Below are 18,236 nucleotides of genomic sequence, written 5' to 3' on the forward strand. Positions count from 1 at the left end.
AGAGCTAGTGTTATAAATCAGAAAGGAAGGATGAGCTATTCAAATATCGGTGTGCAAACAATTGCTTTACCATATGAGAAAAGATAAAATTAGATCTTTTTACCTTTTACCATACACAAAAATAACTTCCAGATGGGCTGATGACTTAAATGTGGAAAAGCAACACTCTTGAGATTTTTAGAAGAAACTTTAAGTGTGTCTTTTGAATTTGAACTTAAGATGGAGTTTCTTGAACAATTCACTAAAAGCACAAATAACAAACAAATATTGATAAAGTCCACTAAAACTAGAAAAATATCTGTGTGATGAAAGACACCATAGGCAGAGGAGAGATGATAAAAAAAACATAGTAATGTATATGAACAGAAAAAAACTACAGAAGAGCCAGTCTTAGTGACCAACATATATGGGTTGTTTAGATCTCTCTCAGCAATGCACATGTTTAATCTCTCCAAATAATCAAGAGAATATAAATTAAGATCACAATGAAATACCATTGTATACATACTGAAATAGAATTTTCAAATATATATGTTAAGGATGATGTGGAGGATGGGAGCCTCATCACTGCTGGTGGTAATCCCTGTGGAGCTCCCATCTTGGAGGGCAATTTTACAGTAATACCTAACATACCGGAGGGGAGCACACCCAGGACCCAGCGACTCTTTGTACCTACGCAGAGCACATGTCACAGATGGGCAGCAGAATGCAGATATGGAAGAGCCCATGTTAGTGTTGTTCACAGTGGCAAAAAAAACTAGGCACAACCTCAACGAGGCTGCCCGACTCCCAGCCTTCCACAGGTGGAAACATGACAGGGCTGTCTCTGTTCGATGACTATCACACAGCAGTTACACAAATGAACTCAAGTTGCTAGCATCAACCGGGTGACCTGAAAAGCCTAGTATTAGCTGAGAGGAAAGTCAGTTGCATGCAGCATGACAGGGATGATGATGTAATGGTGAGGGGGGAAATGGTAGCAACTCCATCACGAACACAGCACCTGCATGGGCAGCCACATCATGGAGACCCATTCAGCTCATCCTCCCAGTGGACCCTAGACAGTGGGGCCATTTGCATCCCCAGTGTGTGGATGACGACCTTGATACAGAGATGTGCACTGGGATGTTTTTCTTGTAAATTCTAAAACATGCAAAGAACTACATTTTTTTGTATGAAGACATCACGTGCAAACCAAAATCCATGGAGACGATCAGGTGATGGTGTTTATTCACAGGAGGGAGTAAGAGAGTGGGGTGCCTGGTGAGACTTTAGACCTACCTGTCATCTCTTCTTTAAAGAAGAGAAAGGTCTGCAGTGCCTGGGTGGCCCAATGGGTTAAGCCTCTGCCTTCGGCTCAGGTCATGATCTCAGGGTCCTGGGACCAAGGCCCGCAATCAGGCACTCTGCTCAGCGGGGAGTCTGCTTCCCTCTCTCTCTCTGTCTGCCCCTCTGCCTACTTGTGATATCTCTCTCTGTCAAATAAATAAATAAAATTTTTTTAAAAAGAGAGAGAGAGAAAGGTCTGGTGTGCCTGGGTGGCTCAGTGGCTTAAAGCCTCTGCCTTCGGCTCAGGTCATGACCTCAGGGTCCTGGGATTGAGCCCTGCATTGGGCTCTTTGCTCGGCAGGAAGCCTGCTTCCCCCTCTCTCTCTGCCTGCCTCTCTGCCTACTTGTGATCTCTGTCTGTCAAATGAATAAATAAAATCTTAAAAAAAATTTAGATTAAAAAAAATTAAGGTCTAAGCCAATAAGGCAGAGTGTTAGCACCTGTTCTGCCTTTGAAATCTGGTGGTGGGTGTATGGGTGTCTTATACTACTTTTCTATATGTTTAAATTGTTGCAGTTCAAAATGTAGAAAGATGCAAGGAAATTAAATTTTAGAAAGGAAAGCAGGGGCACCTGGGTGGCTCAGTCAGTTAAGTATCTGCCTTCGGCTCAGGTCGTGATCCCAGGATCCTGGGATTGAGGTCCACATCAGATTCCCTGCTTGGCGGAGAACCTGCTTCTCCCTCTCCCTCTACCTGTTGCTCCCCTACTTGTGCTCTCCATTTCTCTGTCAAATAAATTAATAAAGTCTTAGAAAGGAAGAAAGAAAGGAAGGAAGAAATGGATGGCATCAGCATAATGCTTACGTGGGCTTATGTGGGCTATAAGTGTTAATATGGCTTGCAAACGTCGGGACATAATACTGGAAAACTGCAAAGTAGGAAGAACAGGTTAGAATGGATCTTAATGATCCATGATCACTTGTGTGACTTCTGATGTGTTATCTGGCTTCTCTAAGCCTTTTTCTTCACCCACAAGATAGCATTAACAATACCCCTCTTAGATTGTGGTGACAAATAGAAAAGAAAAAAAACAATCTTTGTGGAACTAGAGTGTCTGATGGTAGCTGTCATCACTGGTTTCCAGAAAAGGAGACAGGCCTAAGGGGGGATCTTGGCAGTCAGGGGTCCAGCACAGACTGGACCAACTCCCACAGCTGTGCTCCCAGTTCAAAGACAAGAGGCTGGTACAAGACAGACAGGACCTCAGCTCTCAGGATGGAGGTGTACCTGGGTTCACCAGGATGGGAACTCCAGACTAAAACAGAAAGCATAAGCCCAGTTATGGACCTGGGCACAAGCCCCATGCAGGGCACGTTTCTGCCTTGACTGGAGGTTGGAGGGATTTACAGAGTCTGGAGATCTCAGGATAAAGCTCTCTGTGTTGACTTCTTAAAAAAATTTAACAGGGGCGCCTGGGTGGCTCAGTGAGTTAAACCCTCTGCCTTCAGCTCAGGTCATGATCTCAGGGTCCTAAGATAGAGCCGCACATCGGGCTCTCTGCTCAGCAGGGAGCCTGCTTTCCCCCCTCTTCTCTCTCCACCTGCCTCTCTGCCTACTTGTGATCTCTCTCTCTGTCAAATAAATAAATAAAATCTTCAAAAGAAAAATTTAACATTATCGTTCGAGTGACTTTAGGTTCAGAGCAAAATGGAGTGGAAGTACAAAAAGTACCTACGTACCCCTGTACCCCCACTCCTACCGCCTCCCACCATGTTGACTTTTGAGACCACCCTCCAGTGGGCAGATGATTAAGCTTAGAAGTGGGTTTTTCCTCTTCCTCTGGTCTCCTTTGTAAATTTCTTACGTGTGTGTTTACAGGGGAGCGTCGGCTGGAAAATGAAAAGGACAACTTTGAAAGAGGGGCTGAAGACAAGTTCATGCTAGATGCTCCAGATCTGGGGCAGCTGATGAAGATCAATGTTGGCCACAACAACAAGGGTGGGTCTGCAGGTTGGTTCCTGTCCAAGGTAGGTTCAGTGGGCTGTCTGTTTTCCCTGTTGCCTGGGAAGGGGAGTTCTGGCTCTTCGGGGGGCCTATTTCAGCCCTAACCTCCCTCTCTTGGTCTGTCTCCACTCTTCTACCTAAGCCTGCTGGCCAACCATGCTGCCCGACTCCCAGCCTCCCAGACCCTGTGCATGTTACCACCTTCTCCGAAAGCCTGGGGCTCCCATCCCAAAGTAACCAGGGCCTGATCGCCCTTCAAGACTCAAGCTCCCTGACTCCAGCCCACCAGAACCTCTCCCTCCCATGAATGTTTATAACCCTGCTTGCTTAGGGCATTCATCAGACCCTAAGTTTTCTTGTGACTTATTTTGGGCTCTTGCCATGCCACATACCAACCCAAGAGAAAGGTGTGAATCCAGAAGAAAACCAAAAGACATCTGAGATGCTAACACATATCCGGTTCAAAGTTTGTGGGGAGCGCTCATGCCCCTGGTTCTCTCTTGCCTTGCCCTGATTTTGAAGGCAAGACCCCTCAGACTCCCTTTCAGCCTGGTGCTCATTATAATCCCTTCTAGCAAACTCTTGGCTGCAATTTTAAACCTACAGCAGATTAGAGAGAGAAAAAGTCAATGTACTACGTAGGGCTATTGAGGACTACAGTGGGGACTCAGAAGATATGGGCTACCAGCTCTTTGCATATATTCCCTTTCGTGAGGCTATCAGTATATTTCAGAACATTGCAGAATGATAGGGAAAGGTTATTGTAGAATATATTTTTGAAAAATATTTTGAGAAAGATCTTATTGCTTCAAACAGAAACCACTCAGATTTATAACAATTTGACTACAGAGAATGAGGCTGCCTAATAGCTGGGGTTTTAACAAAACCCCTAACACTAACAGTGTTTAACTTCATTACCTTCTTATGTCAGCAGAGCAGCGCTACGTAACTGGGGCTTCTTTTTCTCATCTCACACAAAATCCAGATGTTGTCAGCTCGGGCCTGGTGCAGGTGCTTTTAGGCCCCTGCTCTCTTGCTGTGTCACTATCCTGGGCACTGTGGCTTTCATCCCCGAACTACTCCCCACTTGTTGCCTCATGATCACATGATGGCTGCTGAACCTCTAGCCATCTTATCTGTGCTCCAGGCAGGAAAAAAAGGGAAAAACCAAAGGAGAAAACCATTTTCTTTTTTTCTGGTAAGCATTGCTTTATTTTGAGAGACACACTGCCCTCCTTGGGCTTTCTGCCTGCATTTCATGGGCCAGAAATGAGTCGTGTGGCCGCTCTAGCTACAGCAGAAAGTAGGACAAGTGGCTGGCTTTCCATTCTTTGTAGCCGAAGTAGGCTAAGAAGAAGGTGCTTGGGAAAGGGCTGAGTGAGCATCCTCGCATGTCTGCCACACTCCTCCTGACTAGGCTGGATAGTTCCCGAGGGTACCACCCCGGCTCTTGGCCTGGCTTGGGGCATGAGTTGGTGAAGTGAGGGGTGCCAAGGTTCCTTTGGGAAGAAGGGGGCTTGCCTGGCCCTAAGAGTAGCCAGCCTGGTGCTGAACAGGGTTCCAGGGGGCTAAATGCTGTTTGGATTGGAGAAGAAATGAGGCAGGAGTCCAGAACCCTAAGTAGCCTGGACAGGCAGAGTTGTGTCTTCAGGGAGGAGAAGGGAGAGGAGGCAGGGGTGGGGGTGGGGTGGCACACAGAGCAGGTACCTCAAAGCCCTGTCCCTCCATCCTGGGAAGGAAGACAGTCTGGGTGAAGACCCACGGCTAGTGCACAGAGCTGCTAGGTGCACCCCAGGCCTGAGAGTGGCCTTGACAAGGTTTTGCACCTGCCCCCTCCCCACCACCAGGTCAGGCTCCTTCTTGGTCACATGGGCCCACTCACCCGACATGCTCTCCTCAGAAACTTCACAAACGAGGTGGCAGATTTGCACGCCAGAACAGGCCCCTTTGTTGTCTTCACGCTCAAAGGAAAGGGCAGCTTGGCAGAGTGAGAACATGTTTTTTTCCCTTTTCTTTTTTCCCTTTAAGATGTTGTAAATCTCATTCCATTGCCTTCTGAAATTTGGTATCGAAGCCAAGGGGATTTTTGTTTCTTTCAGGATTGTCCGTTTTATTTATTTATTTTTTCAGCCAGAATGCTTTATATAAATATAAAACATATATAATTCTTTATATTTATCATAAGAAATCGAGAAGAGGGGACTGTGTTGGTGCATTTAGAACCCCCTCCTCTTCCCTCCCTGCCTCCCTTCTTTCCTTCCTTCCTTTTTTTTGCTTGTGTTTTTAATTTCTCAGGGACATGATTAGGCTTTACTTTGATGCAAAGGATATTTATTTATTTATTATTTATTTATTTATTTATAGCTCAGAAAAGAGATCTCCTATTATATACCAGATTCTTGCCTGGATAGCATCTGTTCTGGCCTCTTCTTTGGGAGCACCATTAGCCATTTATAGGATCTCGGTTCTCTGCTGTGTAAAGCTCTCTGCTTCCCTTTGACTCCTTCCCTCCTCTGAGCTTTGCATCCTGTGAGCACCCCCGTCGCCTTCCCCCACCCCCTCATTGACTGGCTCTTCCAAACTCTCAGGTCCCTTCCTTTCTCCTGTCAGTGTGCATTTTAATTCTGAATGTTCCTATTATTTTTTTCTTCTTAAAAAACTGATGCATATTCATTGTAAAAAGTTAGAAAATACAAATAAACAAAAAATGAGATAAACTTAAACCACCATGATTTTACCACCCAGAGATAACCAGTCTGCATATCTTGGTGCATACCCTCCAGCTATTTTTCTGTGAATCTATATACATATATCTTTGTTTATAAAATGTCGTCATCATTAACAGTGTTTTACAGCTGCTTTGTTCCCACTTGGAAATAGATCTTGCAGCTATCCCATGTTATTTCAATAGAATGACATGAAAGTCTTTACAATGTAGTTTTTTAATAAGTGCTCTAGTATTTCAGTGCACATATATACCATGATTTATGAAACTGACCCTCTTTTGTTGAACATCCCTTTCCTCAGCATTCCTCATACTATAAAGAGCGCAGTGACACACATCCTTGTAGTTTATCTTTATACACATCTAGAATTATTTCTTACGATAAATTCCCAGGAGTTGGTTGAAGGACTCACAGGATGGTGAGAACTTGACGGATTTGCTGCCTTTCGGTTTTGATACCTTTCCTTATTGAGTCTAGTTCCCTTTAATACCATCTTTTGCCCTGCTGTCCTTAAAGATGTGTGGTCCTATTTCATAAAGACCAAAACTTCTTGTACTCCACGAAGCATGCCCACTTTCCCGAGTCCTGGTACTGTATGCTGTGTGGGACCCCTGGCAGAGTTCTGCCTTTCTTTCTTTCTTTGGAATGACGTTTCCACCTTCCCTCCTGCCCTTCGCCCTCCCTTCTTCTTTCTTTCCTTATTTGCTAATCAGACACTGTTTTGAACCGGAAGGCCAAGCAGGCTACTTTCAGCGTGAGATCGATTCTTCTCTTTGCGGCTGTCACATGTGCAGGGGTGAGGTCAGGGCCCCATGTGCCTGCTCCGCACCCCCAACCCCACCCCAGTACCAAGGCAGGTGTCCCCCTCCAAGGTGTGCTGCCTTCTGAAAAGCTCCTAGCAGCCTGTTCCTCTACCTTAAGCCAAACCAGAATGCTTTCTGGGGAAAAGACAGAAGACACCTCCGGCACTCTGTGGGCGAGGGTGCTGGATTTCCTTGCTATTTTCCTAAGAAAGGGAGGAAGGAGGACTTTAAGTCCCAGGCACGGTGTGTGCAAGTGGGCAGCCAGAGGCTAGGGAAAGGCACTTTGTGATCAGGCCGTGGACAGCCAGCTCTAGCATCCTGTCTCTCTCACCTCTCGCGTCGCGCTGTCCCTCTTCCGCTCACTCTGACGGATCCGCGGGCCCGCAGCTCCCCAGGGATGCCAGTTAAAGGGGCTATTGAACTGACTGTGTCTCCAGATTTGACACTTGCACAGCAAGTGCTCCTGGTCCTCGAAACTGCCAGGCTGTTTGCCTTAGACTTTGCATGACAACCTCTCTTTTGGTGTTTACCTTTATGGGCTTGGTGGGATAAACCTAAAATCCAGTATAATTGACCCATTCATAGGTGGTCTCCCTTCTAGTCATCTGCCCACGTGTGCTTCTCAAGCACACGGGGTGCGCTTCAGGGTGACCTGAAGCCTCAAGGTGACCCACACACCCTTCTGCCCTGCCTCTGCCTCTCCCGGAGCTGGGGGCGCTGGCATCCTTCCCCAGCATTTGCCCCTACCCATGGCTTGGGCCTCCATGTCTGGTTAGTCCACAATTTTGATCAACTCAAATGGTCAGTGCGGTTCAAAGACCACTTGGGAAGAGCCACAGTCACAGGATGGAACATCACACACTAATGGGTCCTGTCCTTGGTCCATCTGCTGCAGTAAACAGATTGGCCCAAGGCCCTGTGGCTCTTCAGTGGCAGGCTTGTCCATACCCCAGGTCCTCTGGACTCCCAGCTGGGACTCCCTCCACAGTGTCACGTGTTAGTCCTGATGAGGAGATCGCCACTGGTGCTCCCGGGGGTGTTAGCACAGCCTGTACAGCTGGCCCTGGTAGGACAAGGAGACAGAGGCCCCTGGAGTCGAATTCAGGGATGGCAAGAAGCTCAGTCTGTCCTTCCCTTACCAGTTAAAACTCAACAGTCAACAAACATTTATGTGGCCGCCAACTGCAGTCGTTATGATAAACATCGTTCTGCTCCTTAAAAGAGTAAGACAAGGGGTGCCTGGGTGGCTCAGTCGTTAACGGCTACCTTAAGCTCGGGTCAAGATCCCAGGGTTCTGGGATCAAGCCCACATCGGGCTTCCTGCTCGGCGGGAAGGCTGCTTCTACCTCTCCCACTCCCCCTGCTTGTGTTCTCTCTCGCGCTGTGTCTCTGTCAAATAAATAAAATCTTTAAAAAAAAAAAAAATCAAGTCCCTAAAACAATCATACCTATTCTGCTATAAGGGTATCATATCCCAAACTTTCAGGGCGAGCCCAGCTTTCAGTGAACAAACATTCTGTCTTGGGATCCCCACAAATAGAGTAGTGTTGATCGGACCAGATTTCCTGATGGGGACACCAGAAATCAGAATGACCATGACTGTAATGCAAAGCGGGAGATAAAAAGTCTTGAGTCAGGTACAAACAAAGGTTGTGGGGGTAAGCTGTGTCTCACGGGGCACCAGGGGGGTCCCCTGGGTAGGGTTTTGCCCGGAGGGACAGGGAGGAGGACTCCTGTGGACAGAGGAGGAGGGGCTGGAGTGTGGGCCACAGATGCGGAGTAGCGCTGGGCCAGAGCATGGGGTTCAGCAGACTGAGAAGTGGGAAGTAAGTTAGGGAGGTGGGTGTGGGCCGGGTCTCTGCAGATCTGATCATAATAAGCCATCAGAGGTCTTTGTTGGCCAAGGTAGAGCAGTGGTCTGAGGTGGTGATGAGGGAGTAGGGGGGTATGGGTGGGCTCAAAGGAGAGGAGGTACGGAGGAAGAGAATGTTAGGGCGTCACCATTCGAAGGCTGACACGAACAGTTATTTATATTATCTGAGTTTTTCAGTATGATGACTGAGAAACCTCGAGCCTGAGGGGAGGGATAGCCTCACAACAGAAACAAAATCTCACCTTTCTTTGGTGGGCCTCAGTTTCCCCCATAGAATACTCCCTTGCTCTTCCACGAGCCCGGATCTTCCCTGCTAACTCCTAGATGCTGAGATTTGTTTGAAAGTCAGTTCATAAGCACTGAAAGTCTTCTTCCTTTTCTTCTGCTGTGTCGAAACTTACCTGTCCTTTGCCCTATAATTTTAGAACTCTAAAAGGGAGCCACAGTTCAGCAGTGGCTCTGGGGAGGTGGTGACGGCTGCTCCCAGGTCATGGGCCACTTCTACCGGATTACCTATGTGCATTTTTAAAGGGAAGACTGAAAATTCCTTGAAAGCAGAGGCATGTTTTACGTGCATTGCCGGCCGTTGTGGCTGGCACACAGCGGGAACCTTCTTCAGCCCCCTGCGATTGTGCGAATCCTGGGCATCTTGGCACGTGCGTGAGAGTGAGGAGACCCATCACCCTCCTCATGCTGCTCCGTGTGTGTGGGAGGGTTCGCTTTTGCACAGAACAGGCCTCTGTTCCAGTAAGTTCATATGAAATTGGTGGAAGTTATTCCAGTACAGAGCGGGGAGAGCAGTTATGAATCACAGCTGACACGCCACATCCATCTAAAAGCTGCCGACCCCAGGCCCCACTCCCTGGGCTCACCCACATGTGTTTACCCCGGGGGGTAGTGGGGGTGCAAAAATGGAAGCCCCGAGGCCCTGGATCATTTGGGAGTGTCTGTGAACCGCAGTAAAGAACAGGGAAGAGCTGACCCTGCTTGGCGGCTCCATCTTTCGCTCTTCTCCTTCGGGACAGTGGAACCTTCCTGGCTTTCCCCATTGGCTGGTCTCACTTTATGACTCTCTTGTATCCTTGGTGCTGCTGAAGACAGTGGGCTCCAGCACGGACAGGCCTCACCTCCCCAGGGGCTCGTGAGCCCAGCTTTCCCTCTTGCCTCTGAGAAGGCAAGCCCTGCCCGTGGGCTTGTCTTCTGAGGGAGGGTATGGCCCCAGGAGATAACATTCTTGTTTTTTATTTGGTCATTGTTTCTGTCTGTCCGACTGTCTCTCTCTCTCTCTCTCTCTCTCTCTCTCACAGACACACACACACACACACACACACACACTCTCTCTCTCTCTCTAGGCGTGTGCTTCTCTCAGTCATGGGGAAGGGGATTTCTATCTCCCCAGTCTTCTACAACATTCTCTGCCTTAACAACAGAATCCGTGAAGCCACGCTCTGGTAGGAACACCGACAGATATTTTCTTCTGTTAAAAAAAAGCATTCCTGAGATATCCTGAATTCTTCCAAGTAACGCCTTGAAAACTCAGAGGTGTCTGGGCAGGTGATGAACAGAAATGGGAAAGCTGCCCCCTCCTCCCTTAGAAGGGACCCTTGGGTATGCCCTTCTGAGCAACAGTGGGCAGGAGTCAGCCAGGACCCTGTCATAAGGCATCAGCAGAGGCCAGAAATGCCTTTGGGAGAAGCTGTGCCCCCTCTCCCTGGCTAGTCTCTCCATACATTGGTCATTTCCTTCCCGCTGTGAAGTGCTCCCAGATATTTGGCTCTCAGGGAGCCAGCCTCCTCCAGCTTCATCCTGCAGACCTGGCGGCCACGAATTTTCATAGAGGATTGTTTCCACATTGTAATATGCACCTGGAAAATTTTTAGAACTGTCCATGGACTTTTATACTTTCTGTACCAGTACTTAAATCTGTATCTTCTCTCTCGGCCTTTCTTTGTATTCAGTATTTTTGGAGACTCTAGTTTTAACATCTTGGTTGTTATTCAAAAATTTATGTTTCAAATATCACCTCTTTCCTTTGTGATTCAGCTAGTTTTGTCCTGGAGAGGTGTTAAATGGTGCCCGTTCCATTTTTCAGACTAGCTGAACTTCTCAGGTCAGGAATTTCCATCAGACACCAGGCCAGTAGAAGGCCCTTATTGATGACAGCTCCATGGGCTGGGAGGGTGCTGCTCTGGCTCCCAAAACCATGGCTGGCACACTTGTCTGTGTGAACATTTAAATACAGAGATGGTGAAGCTGTACATCTAGGTTTATTAGTAGACTTGACAGCCTATCTGATAAACTAGGTTCTATCTTCCTTCACTTTGCTTTTCCAGCTCTGTGAGTGTCAGAGTAAGGGGGGATAGGAGGCAGGCTGAAGCCTCAGACCTTTGTCATTAACTCCCCAGACTCGCCCTAACATGGAGATGAAAGCCACAGAGAAATGTGCAGACAGGAGAGTTGGGAGAGGCTGGACTTCAGTGGCAGAAGTCTCTCTGGGCTGTGCCACCGTGGTCTCCAGGCACTCAGCTTGAGAGTACAATCAAATTGGCAGGTTCTGAAGGGTGACTCACACCAACCAAACTCACAAGGGCCTGATTTATAAACCAAAGCTGGAATGTTGATTTATCGGAGGAGAGAAGCCTGGTAGGACAGTGGCTTCTAATCACTCACTCAGGCCATTGGTTCCCCTCAATGGGTTGTGTCCTCAGGAAGACTGTGCTTGGCCCAGAAGTTTCTCTAATGAACACGGAATTAAAACAAGGTGAGATGACATAGGCAGCACACCACAGACACTTTGATATTAGGCAATGAGTTTTTCATTGAAATCAGAGCCCCTCTCTCTTGGGCAGTCTTGGGACCACCTGGGCAGACATGTCCACTTACCCTGCACAGTGCTATGAATGGAGGGCATGTTCTAGTGATGGACCAGTCTGCTTATCTTAGAGTGGGTTTTCAGTTGGGTTCCTGGGACATTTGGGAAGGTCCCTCGGCTCCTGGTAAACTCTGAGAGACACCCCCCCCCACACCCCTTATCTGCAGCCTCACAAGCCTACCTCACCTTGTGAGTGCCCTGGAGGAAGCTTCGTAGATGACTGATTCCATTAGCCTCCCTGTCTATGGCTGATGTTTTCTGAACTCATCACCAGATCTCAGGATTCTGTGTGCCTGATATAGGGCTCATAGTTCTCCTTGCATGGACTCTGCTTCTCATCAAGAAGGTTAGGGTCCCAACCTTCAGCAGGTGGGGAAGGTGATGCTCTTGTTGAAGTCTGCAAATCTAGGCTTCACGCTCGAGTCTCACAGGCTACATCCTGCCAGATTTCCTGCATTCAGTTTTTTAAATGATCTGCAGCGGAAGAGGGAAGAGTGATTCAGTTGTTCAAGTGGGAAGTCATTGCCAGTCATCGTCACATGCCTCTCAGTGCTTTGTGCCAGGTGTGTCCTTGTGAGAAGCTTTGAAGGGCCACTAAGAAGGTGGGAGTGTATTCTCTCTCTCTCTCTCTCTCTCTCTTTTTTCTTAAGTTTTATTTGTTTTTCAGAAAGGGAGAGAGAGAGCACAAGTAGGGGAAGCAGCAGGCAGAGGGAGAAGCAGACTCTCCACTGAGCAAGGAGCCCGATGCAGCACTCGATCTCAGGACCCCGGGATCGTGACCTTAGCTGAAGGCAGACGCTTAACTGACTGAGCCATCCAGGCATCCCGAGAGTGTTCACCCAGGTGGTGGAGGGATTCGATCACCAGGTGAGCCCTCCATGACCCTGGTCATCCCCTCCCTCTCTGCTTCTTCCCAGATTATCATTGAAGATATTGGGAACAAAAGGAAATATGACTTCCCTCTTAACCGCTGGCTGGCCTTGGACGAAGATGACGGCAAAATCCAAAGGGATATCTTAGTGGGCGGAGCTGAGACCACAGGTAGAACTGAAGAAAGGGGAGGCCCAACTGGCTGACACTTTGGTTTCTGCCCGAGGCTCCTTGATCTTGTACATGGGCCTGGAGGCTGGTGATTGAGTGAGAGCCAGCCACTCCTCCTGCTCTTGAAAGTCTTCTGTCCCTTTGGGCTGGAACCTGGGGCTCTGCTGATGCCAGAGGAAGTGGGGAAATGCCCCTGAGCAAATACTAACGTCCCAGGGCAAAAGAGGTTATCCACTGCATACAGCCGGGATGGGGACTCCTATTCCATCAGACGTTTATGAGGATATGGATTGGCCCTCAACTCCTCCTACTCTTGAGTGCTTACTATACGCCGGGCCCTCTGCTAGGCACCTGACCCACTTCAGCTCCTTTAATCCTCACAGTGACTATAGCATAGGAACTGTTAACACTCCCATTTCACAGATGAGCAAACTGAGTCACATAGCTATTAAGAGACCTGTCCAAGGTCACAACTGGTAAGTGACAGATCCAGGATTTGATCTGCCACCTAAATCTCTACCCTGTATGAACTCCACAGAAAACCTGCAACTCCCTGCATGGGAGGTTGTGGATGTTTGAGCAAGTCAGGGTTGTGAATGTGCACACCTGAGAATGTGCTCTGCTACAAAGCCTCCTGTTGCCCTCCACTGCACAGAGAATAGTCCAGGTTCTGGGGCACCATGTGCAAACTGCCCACAGTGCAGCTCCAGCTCTCGGGAGCATCTTTCAGCATCTTATCTCCCCACTTCCACCTCCCCACCCATCCCCCTCCGCCTCATCCATACACTTGTCCCTCTTTCCTGAACCTATGCCCAATTACCCCCTTTCCTCCTCATCTACCTGTCTTCTGCTCAGCTTCCCTGCACTCTCCTCCCCTACCTCACACATGCCTTCCCCTCCCTTCCCTGCTGGCCTTACTCTTTCTCTCTCTCTATCTTTAGAACATCTTTCTCCTCAGACTATGATGCCATTTCTCTTTTTCTCTGTGCTGCCCGCCACTCCCTTGGAGTCCTCCCTCCTTCATGTGGGTAGAACATGCCCTTCCTTTGCCCTTTACTATGACTGCAGGAAATCCAGGGTGCCCCTGCTCCAACACCTTTCAACCTCACACATCATTTATAACTGAGGCTTGCAAAGTATTTGCTTAAAAACAGATACCAGAATGGGTCTGCTATGACCCCCTTAACCATGTTACTCTTCCTTGGCCCAATGGTAGAGGAGCAGAAGAAATGACCACCAAGGGCTGGGGATGGCTGGTAGCTTGGGCCATAGGCGGACATCCCGGGTCTGTGTGTTTTGGAGAAGTGGAGCTGGAGACCCCCTCTTTGAGGGCAGGGGCCACCTTCCCCATCTTCATAGTCTCCCTGAGGCCTTGCAGGTAGTAAGCACTCAGTCAGCGTTTGATGAACAGAGGAGGGTGTAAATGTCTAAATGAGGGAGGCATCCGCAAAGCCACACGTGCTAGCTCCAAAGAAAAGCTGGGATTTTCATTTCCCTGGGCTCTGGGGCTAAGGGTGGGCCTGGGGTAGGGTGGAGGGCTGTGTGCAGGCTCGGGAGAACTAACAAGGACTAAAGGGCCATTGCCTTCGACTCCAGAACATAATGAAGGGAGGCCAGACCTTAGCAGATTTCCTGTCCAGATGCTTGTCTTCAGTGTTTCCTCTTACTCAGCCCCATCCCAGAGCTTAATTGTCCTTTGCTGGTGCTTGCCCAGAACTTCATGTCCTCATCTTGCCTCCTGAGTGACCAAAACCCCACAGGGCCCAACTACAGTGTTCTCTCCTTCCCTCATTCTTCCCTCATCCCACCACGTCAGGTAGCCAAGGAGGACACTAGTGCCCTCTATTAAAAGTTGTCTTTTTTAAGTTACGAGCAAAAGACCGAACAAAATGAATCAGATAGCCCCGGATATAAATCTCCATTAATGGAGTTGGCTGTTATAATTAAATCAGACATAACAGAATTCATCCGGCAGCTATTAATAATAGGCACATGGTAATTAATGTTAATAGCAAGTACTATTCTCAGCCAACTCAAATCCTGCCTTCTCTTTGTTAGTTCTTGTAATCAGGGCTGGCAGCTTCTCAGAGTAATCCCTGCAGTTTATTCTGAAACTCAGATGCATGGACACACAGACTCTGAAAAAGATAACATGACGCGGAGAGGGGCACTGGATGTCATCTGGGGCAGGAGGCAGGGGGTTGAGGATGTATGGAGGAGGGAGGGCCTAGGGAGGCTGGAGCCGGTGGGGGGTGGGGTATGGATTTTGTAACCAGCTGGCACTTTCTCCTCCCCTGTGGCTTCTACACCAGCTATCTCGTATGTGGTCACCGTCTTCACTGGGGATGTCCGGGGGGCTGGGACCAAATCCAAAATCTACCTGGTCATGTATGGGGCCAGAGGGAATAAGAACAGTGGGAAAATCTTCCTGGAAGGCGGTGTGTTTGACCGTGGCCGCACAGACATCTTCAACATCGAGCTGGCTGTCCTCCTCAGTCCCCTGAGTCGGGTGTCCATCGGGCACGGCAATGTGGGCGTCAACAGAGGCTGGTACTGTGAGAAGGTAAGGGATGCTCCCCGGGGGTGGGGGAGACCTTTCCTGATTCAACCCCTCTTCTTTAATTTGCAAGTACAAACGCTGACCTGCTTCCTGCTTCCTACTTACTTTGGACCAGTGTCAGAGCACATGGGCAGGCCCTTTCATTGGGCAGTTGGGTTGATAATGTGACCATCCACCTTATTTTGCTTATGGTCAGGGATGAGGGCTGTTCTATGTATGCATCCAAGGGCCAAACGCAGGTGCTAGCTGGTAGTTATAAACTGTCCTGATTCTTGGTGTTGTTTCACTTCAGCTTATAAATCTCTCACTCAACAAGTATTTTGGGGTCTCCTGGGTGGCTCACACAGTTAAGCGTCTGCCTTCAGCTCAGGTCATGATCCCAGAGTCCTGAGACTAAAAAGAAGGTAAAGCTGAGAATCTAGCAGAGTGAATAGTCAATTCTTGGCTGATAGAAAATTTTGTAGTGTCACAAGAACATTCCTTTGGACATACCTGATGTGAGTGAGTGAGTGACCTAGGCGGGGTGCACTTCTGAGTTCTAAAACCATGAGCTGAGAATGTGAGTAGAGTACAGAAAGCATGGGAAAGAGGTTTGAATGGGTTCAAGCCCAGAAGAAAGTTGTTTATTTTTGTGTTATATTCCAGATATTCATTCCTTTTTATGTGATCAACCTTTTTTCTACAGACAAATAAAGGGAATTAATTTAGTATACTAGTTCATCTGGTTTGGACTGAGATTTTTATGATATGCATAAAGAAATACAGTGTTCAAAGAGAGTGTTGTGTGTAGGGGGAAGAATTTGAGATTTGGGCTGATAAATTGGAGGATGGATGATAGCTACTTGGGAAGACTCCTTGGAGGAGGTATTTCTTGATCTAAGACTTAATGGGACCAGCAACAGGAAGAAAAGTGCCATTCCCTGAAATCCTAATGTAGACAACCTTAGCATGAAGAGGTTCTCAAACATTGTCAGGAGGTCCCAACCAGGGCACCTGCTGCAGGAGACTCATGATCTGCACCACACCCCCTTCCAGGTGGTGATTCTGTGCCCCTTCACCGGCATCCAGCAGACCTTCCTTTGCCGCAACTGGTTGGATGAGAAGAAGGTGGATGGGCTGATTGAGAGGCAGCTCTACGAGATGGTGTCTCTCAGGAAGAAGAGGCTGAAAAGTAGGTGGTGAGGACCCAGAGGCTGGTGTCCTCCCAGACAGGGCCAGCAGAGGCCAGGATGTCAGCCCCCTGGGCAAGAGCTCTGCTGTGAAGGAGTGCACTTCTGCTTCTCAGTTCTCCTCTAAAGAGGAAGGGAATGGGCCCCGCAGGAAGCCCATCTCTCCAAGGTACAGGCCACACAAGAGTTACACAGTCAGCACCATGGCCAGGACCCCCATGACCCCAAACTGAATAACCTGCTGTGATGGGCTAGAAGGTGAACAGAATGGTTCAACATAGCACACTCTGAATATACACCGGGTGCAGGGAGTCAACTCTTTTTCCTATTTAAAACATACTATAGGCTTTTGCCATTAAAAGGATCATTGAGGTACCCTTTTTCAAGCAGCAAAGAATCCTGGGCTCCCTAATATTGGTACCTGTTAGAAAGGGTTTCTGAGAGTGTGCCACACCTGTGCATGGTCTGCGCTTCAGTCCTAAACACCTTTGATTTGCTTCTCTTCCCCCACTGGTAACATAAAAACTCTTTACTCTTGAAGTCTTTATGGGACAACTTGACGTGTCTTTGCAGAATTCCCTTGGTCCCTGTGGGTCTGGACAACCGATTTGAAGAAAGCTGGTACCAATTCTCCCATCTTCATCCAGATTTATGGGCAAAAGGGGCGGACGGACGAGATTCTCCTGAATCCCAACAACAAGTGGTTCAAACCGGGCATAATCGAGAAATTTAGGGTAGGAAGGAAGTGTAATGGGGGCGGGAGGGAGGAGGAAAGAGGAAGGGATGTAAGAGGTATTTGTGATGAGGATGGTTTTCTAAGCCAGATTTTGGATCACGTTTTAAGACAAGCGGGTGCTACACAAAATTCAGGCCCCTGCAAGGGTACCAGAGTGATCTATTGATTGAAAGGCATCCGCTTTGGGTCTGGCCCTTCTCCTGAATCAAACACTTCAGAACCAAGCCTGGGAGAAAGAAGCAGGTATAGAATTTTCTTCAGGAGCCTAGAAACTTGGGGAATCATTGTAGAACAGAGACCCTGAGCACATTAGTGTCAAACTGCCTGATCTGAACTGAATTAGAGAGTGAGTAGCAAATTGAGAGGAAAGTATAAATAGTAGAATATTTAAAAAGAAATTTAGCTTTAAATTTCTGATGTGTATATAACTAGAGCAAGGCTTGTTTTGCCAACAGAAGTGTGCTCTGACCTTTAGGTGAGAATGATTTGTAATTTTCAGCTGTCTTCCCAGAGCACCCCACTGCTGCTTCTGCTACACACTCACTTCATTGCTCTTCATGTATTTGTCTTCCCGGCTAGACTGCAGGCCCCTAGGGAAAGGGCACGACTGCTGTATTGATCTTTTTGTCTGTTTTAGTGCCCAGTGGAGTCCTGGGGCTGTGGACCTGTGCTAATTTGCAGGGTTGCCGAATGGGTTTTGTTACTGGGAGTTTATTGCTTGGAAGATTTTCTTTATTCTGGATCCTACTGTGGGTCAGTTATTTTTGTTCAGTTTCGCCAGGCCAGACTGAACCTGGGCGCTACACAGCTGTCTCGCCCTCATGTGCCCTTGGTTGCCAGGGCATGAGAGAATACAGTCTACGAGAGCGGCCTGGAGCAAAGCCATCCTCACTGCTGAAGACTCGGCCCAGAGCGGGTGCCCTCCTGGGAAGGGGTCAGCTGTGAGATAAACACAATTCACTTGACTATGTTCACCCAAACCTTGTCATTTCTCCCTGTAGATTGAGCTCCCAGATCTTGGCAGGTTTTACAAGATTCGGGCATGGCATGACAGAAGGAGCCCTGGTTCTGGATGGCATTTAGAAAGGGTGAGGTGTGCCATCCTGAGGTTTGGGAGGTCCATGGGAAAGGAACCTGTATGGTCCCTTTCTAATGACCATGTCACCTAAGTTTGCCTTTGT

General features: G+C 48.2%; 1 protein-coding gene across 1 annotated transcript in view; it reads left to right on the forward strand.

Moving 5' to 3' along the window:
* The window catches only part of LOXHD1 (lipoxygenase homology domains 1), a 150,133-nt gene that overhangs the window by 40,263 nt on the left and 91,634 nt on the right, over positions 1-18,236 (forward strand). Inside the window, exons 6-11 of the mRNA XM_032310632.1 lie at positions 3,150-3,298; positions 12,467-12,590; positions 14,903-15,153; positions 16,186-16,321; positions 16,893-17,053; positions 18,057-18,143. Coding sequence (XP_032166523.1) covers positions 3,150-3,298; positions 12,467-12,590; positions 14,903-15,153; positions 16,186-16,321; positions 16,893-17,053; positions 18,057-18,143 — 908 coding nt within the window. The remainder of the gene's footprint in view (positions 1-3,149; positions 3,299-12,466; positions 12,591-14,902; positions 15,154-16,185; positions 16,322-16,892; positions 17,054-18,056; positions 18,144-18,236) is intronic.

The sequence above is a fragment of the Mustela erminea genome, chromosome 13 (assembly GCF_009829155.1).
Source record: "Mustela erminea isolate mMusErm1 chromosome 13, mMusErm1.Pri, whole genome shotgun sequence".
Taxonomy (NCBI): domain Eukaryota; kingdom Metazoa; phylum Chordata; class Mammalia; order Carnivora; family Mustelidae; genus Mustela; species Mustela erminea.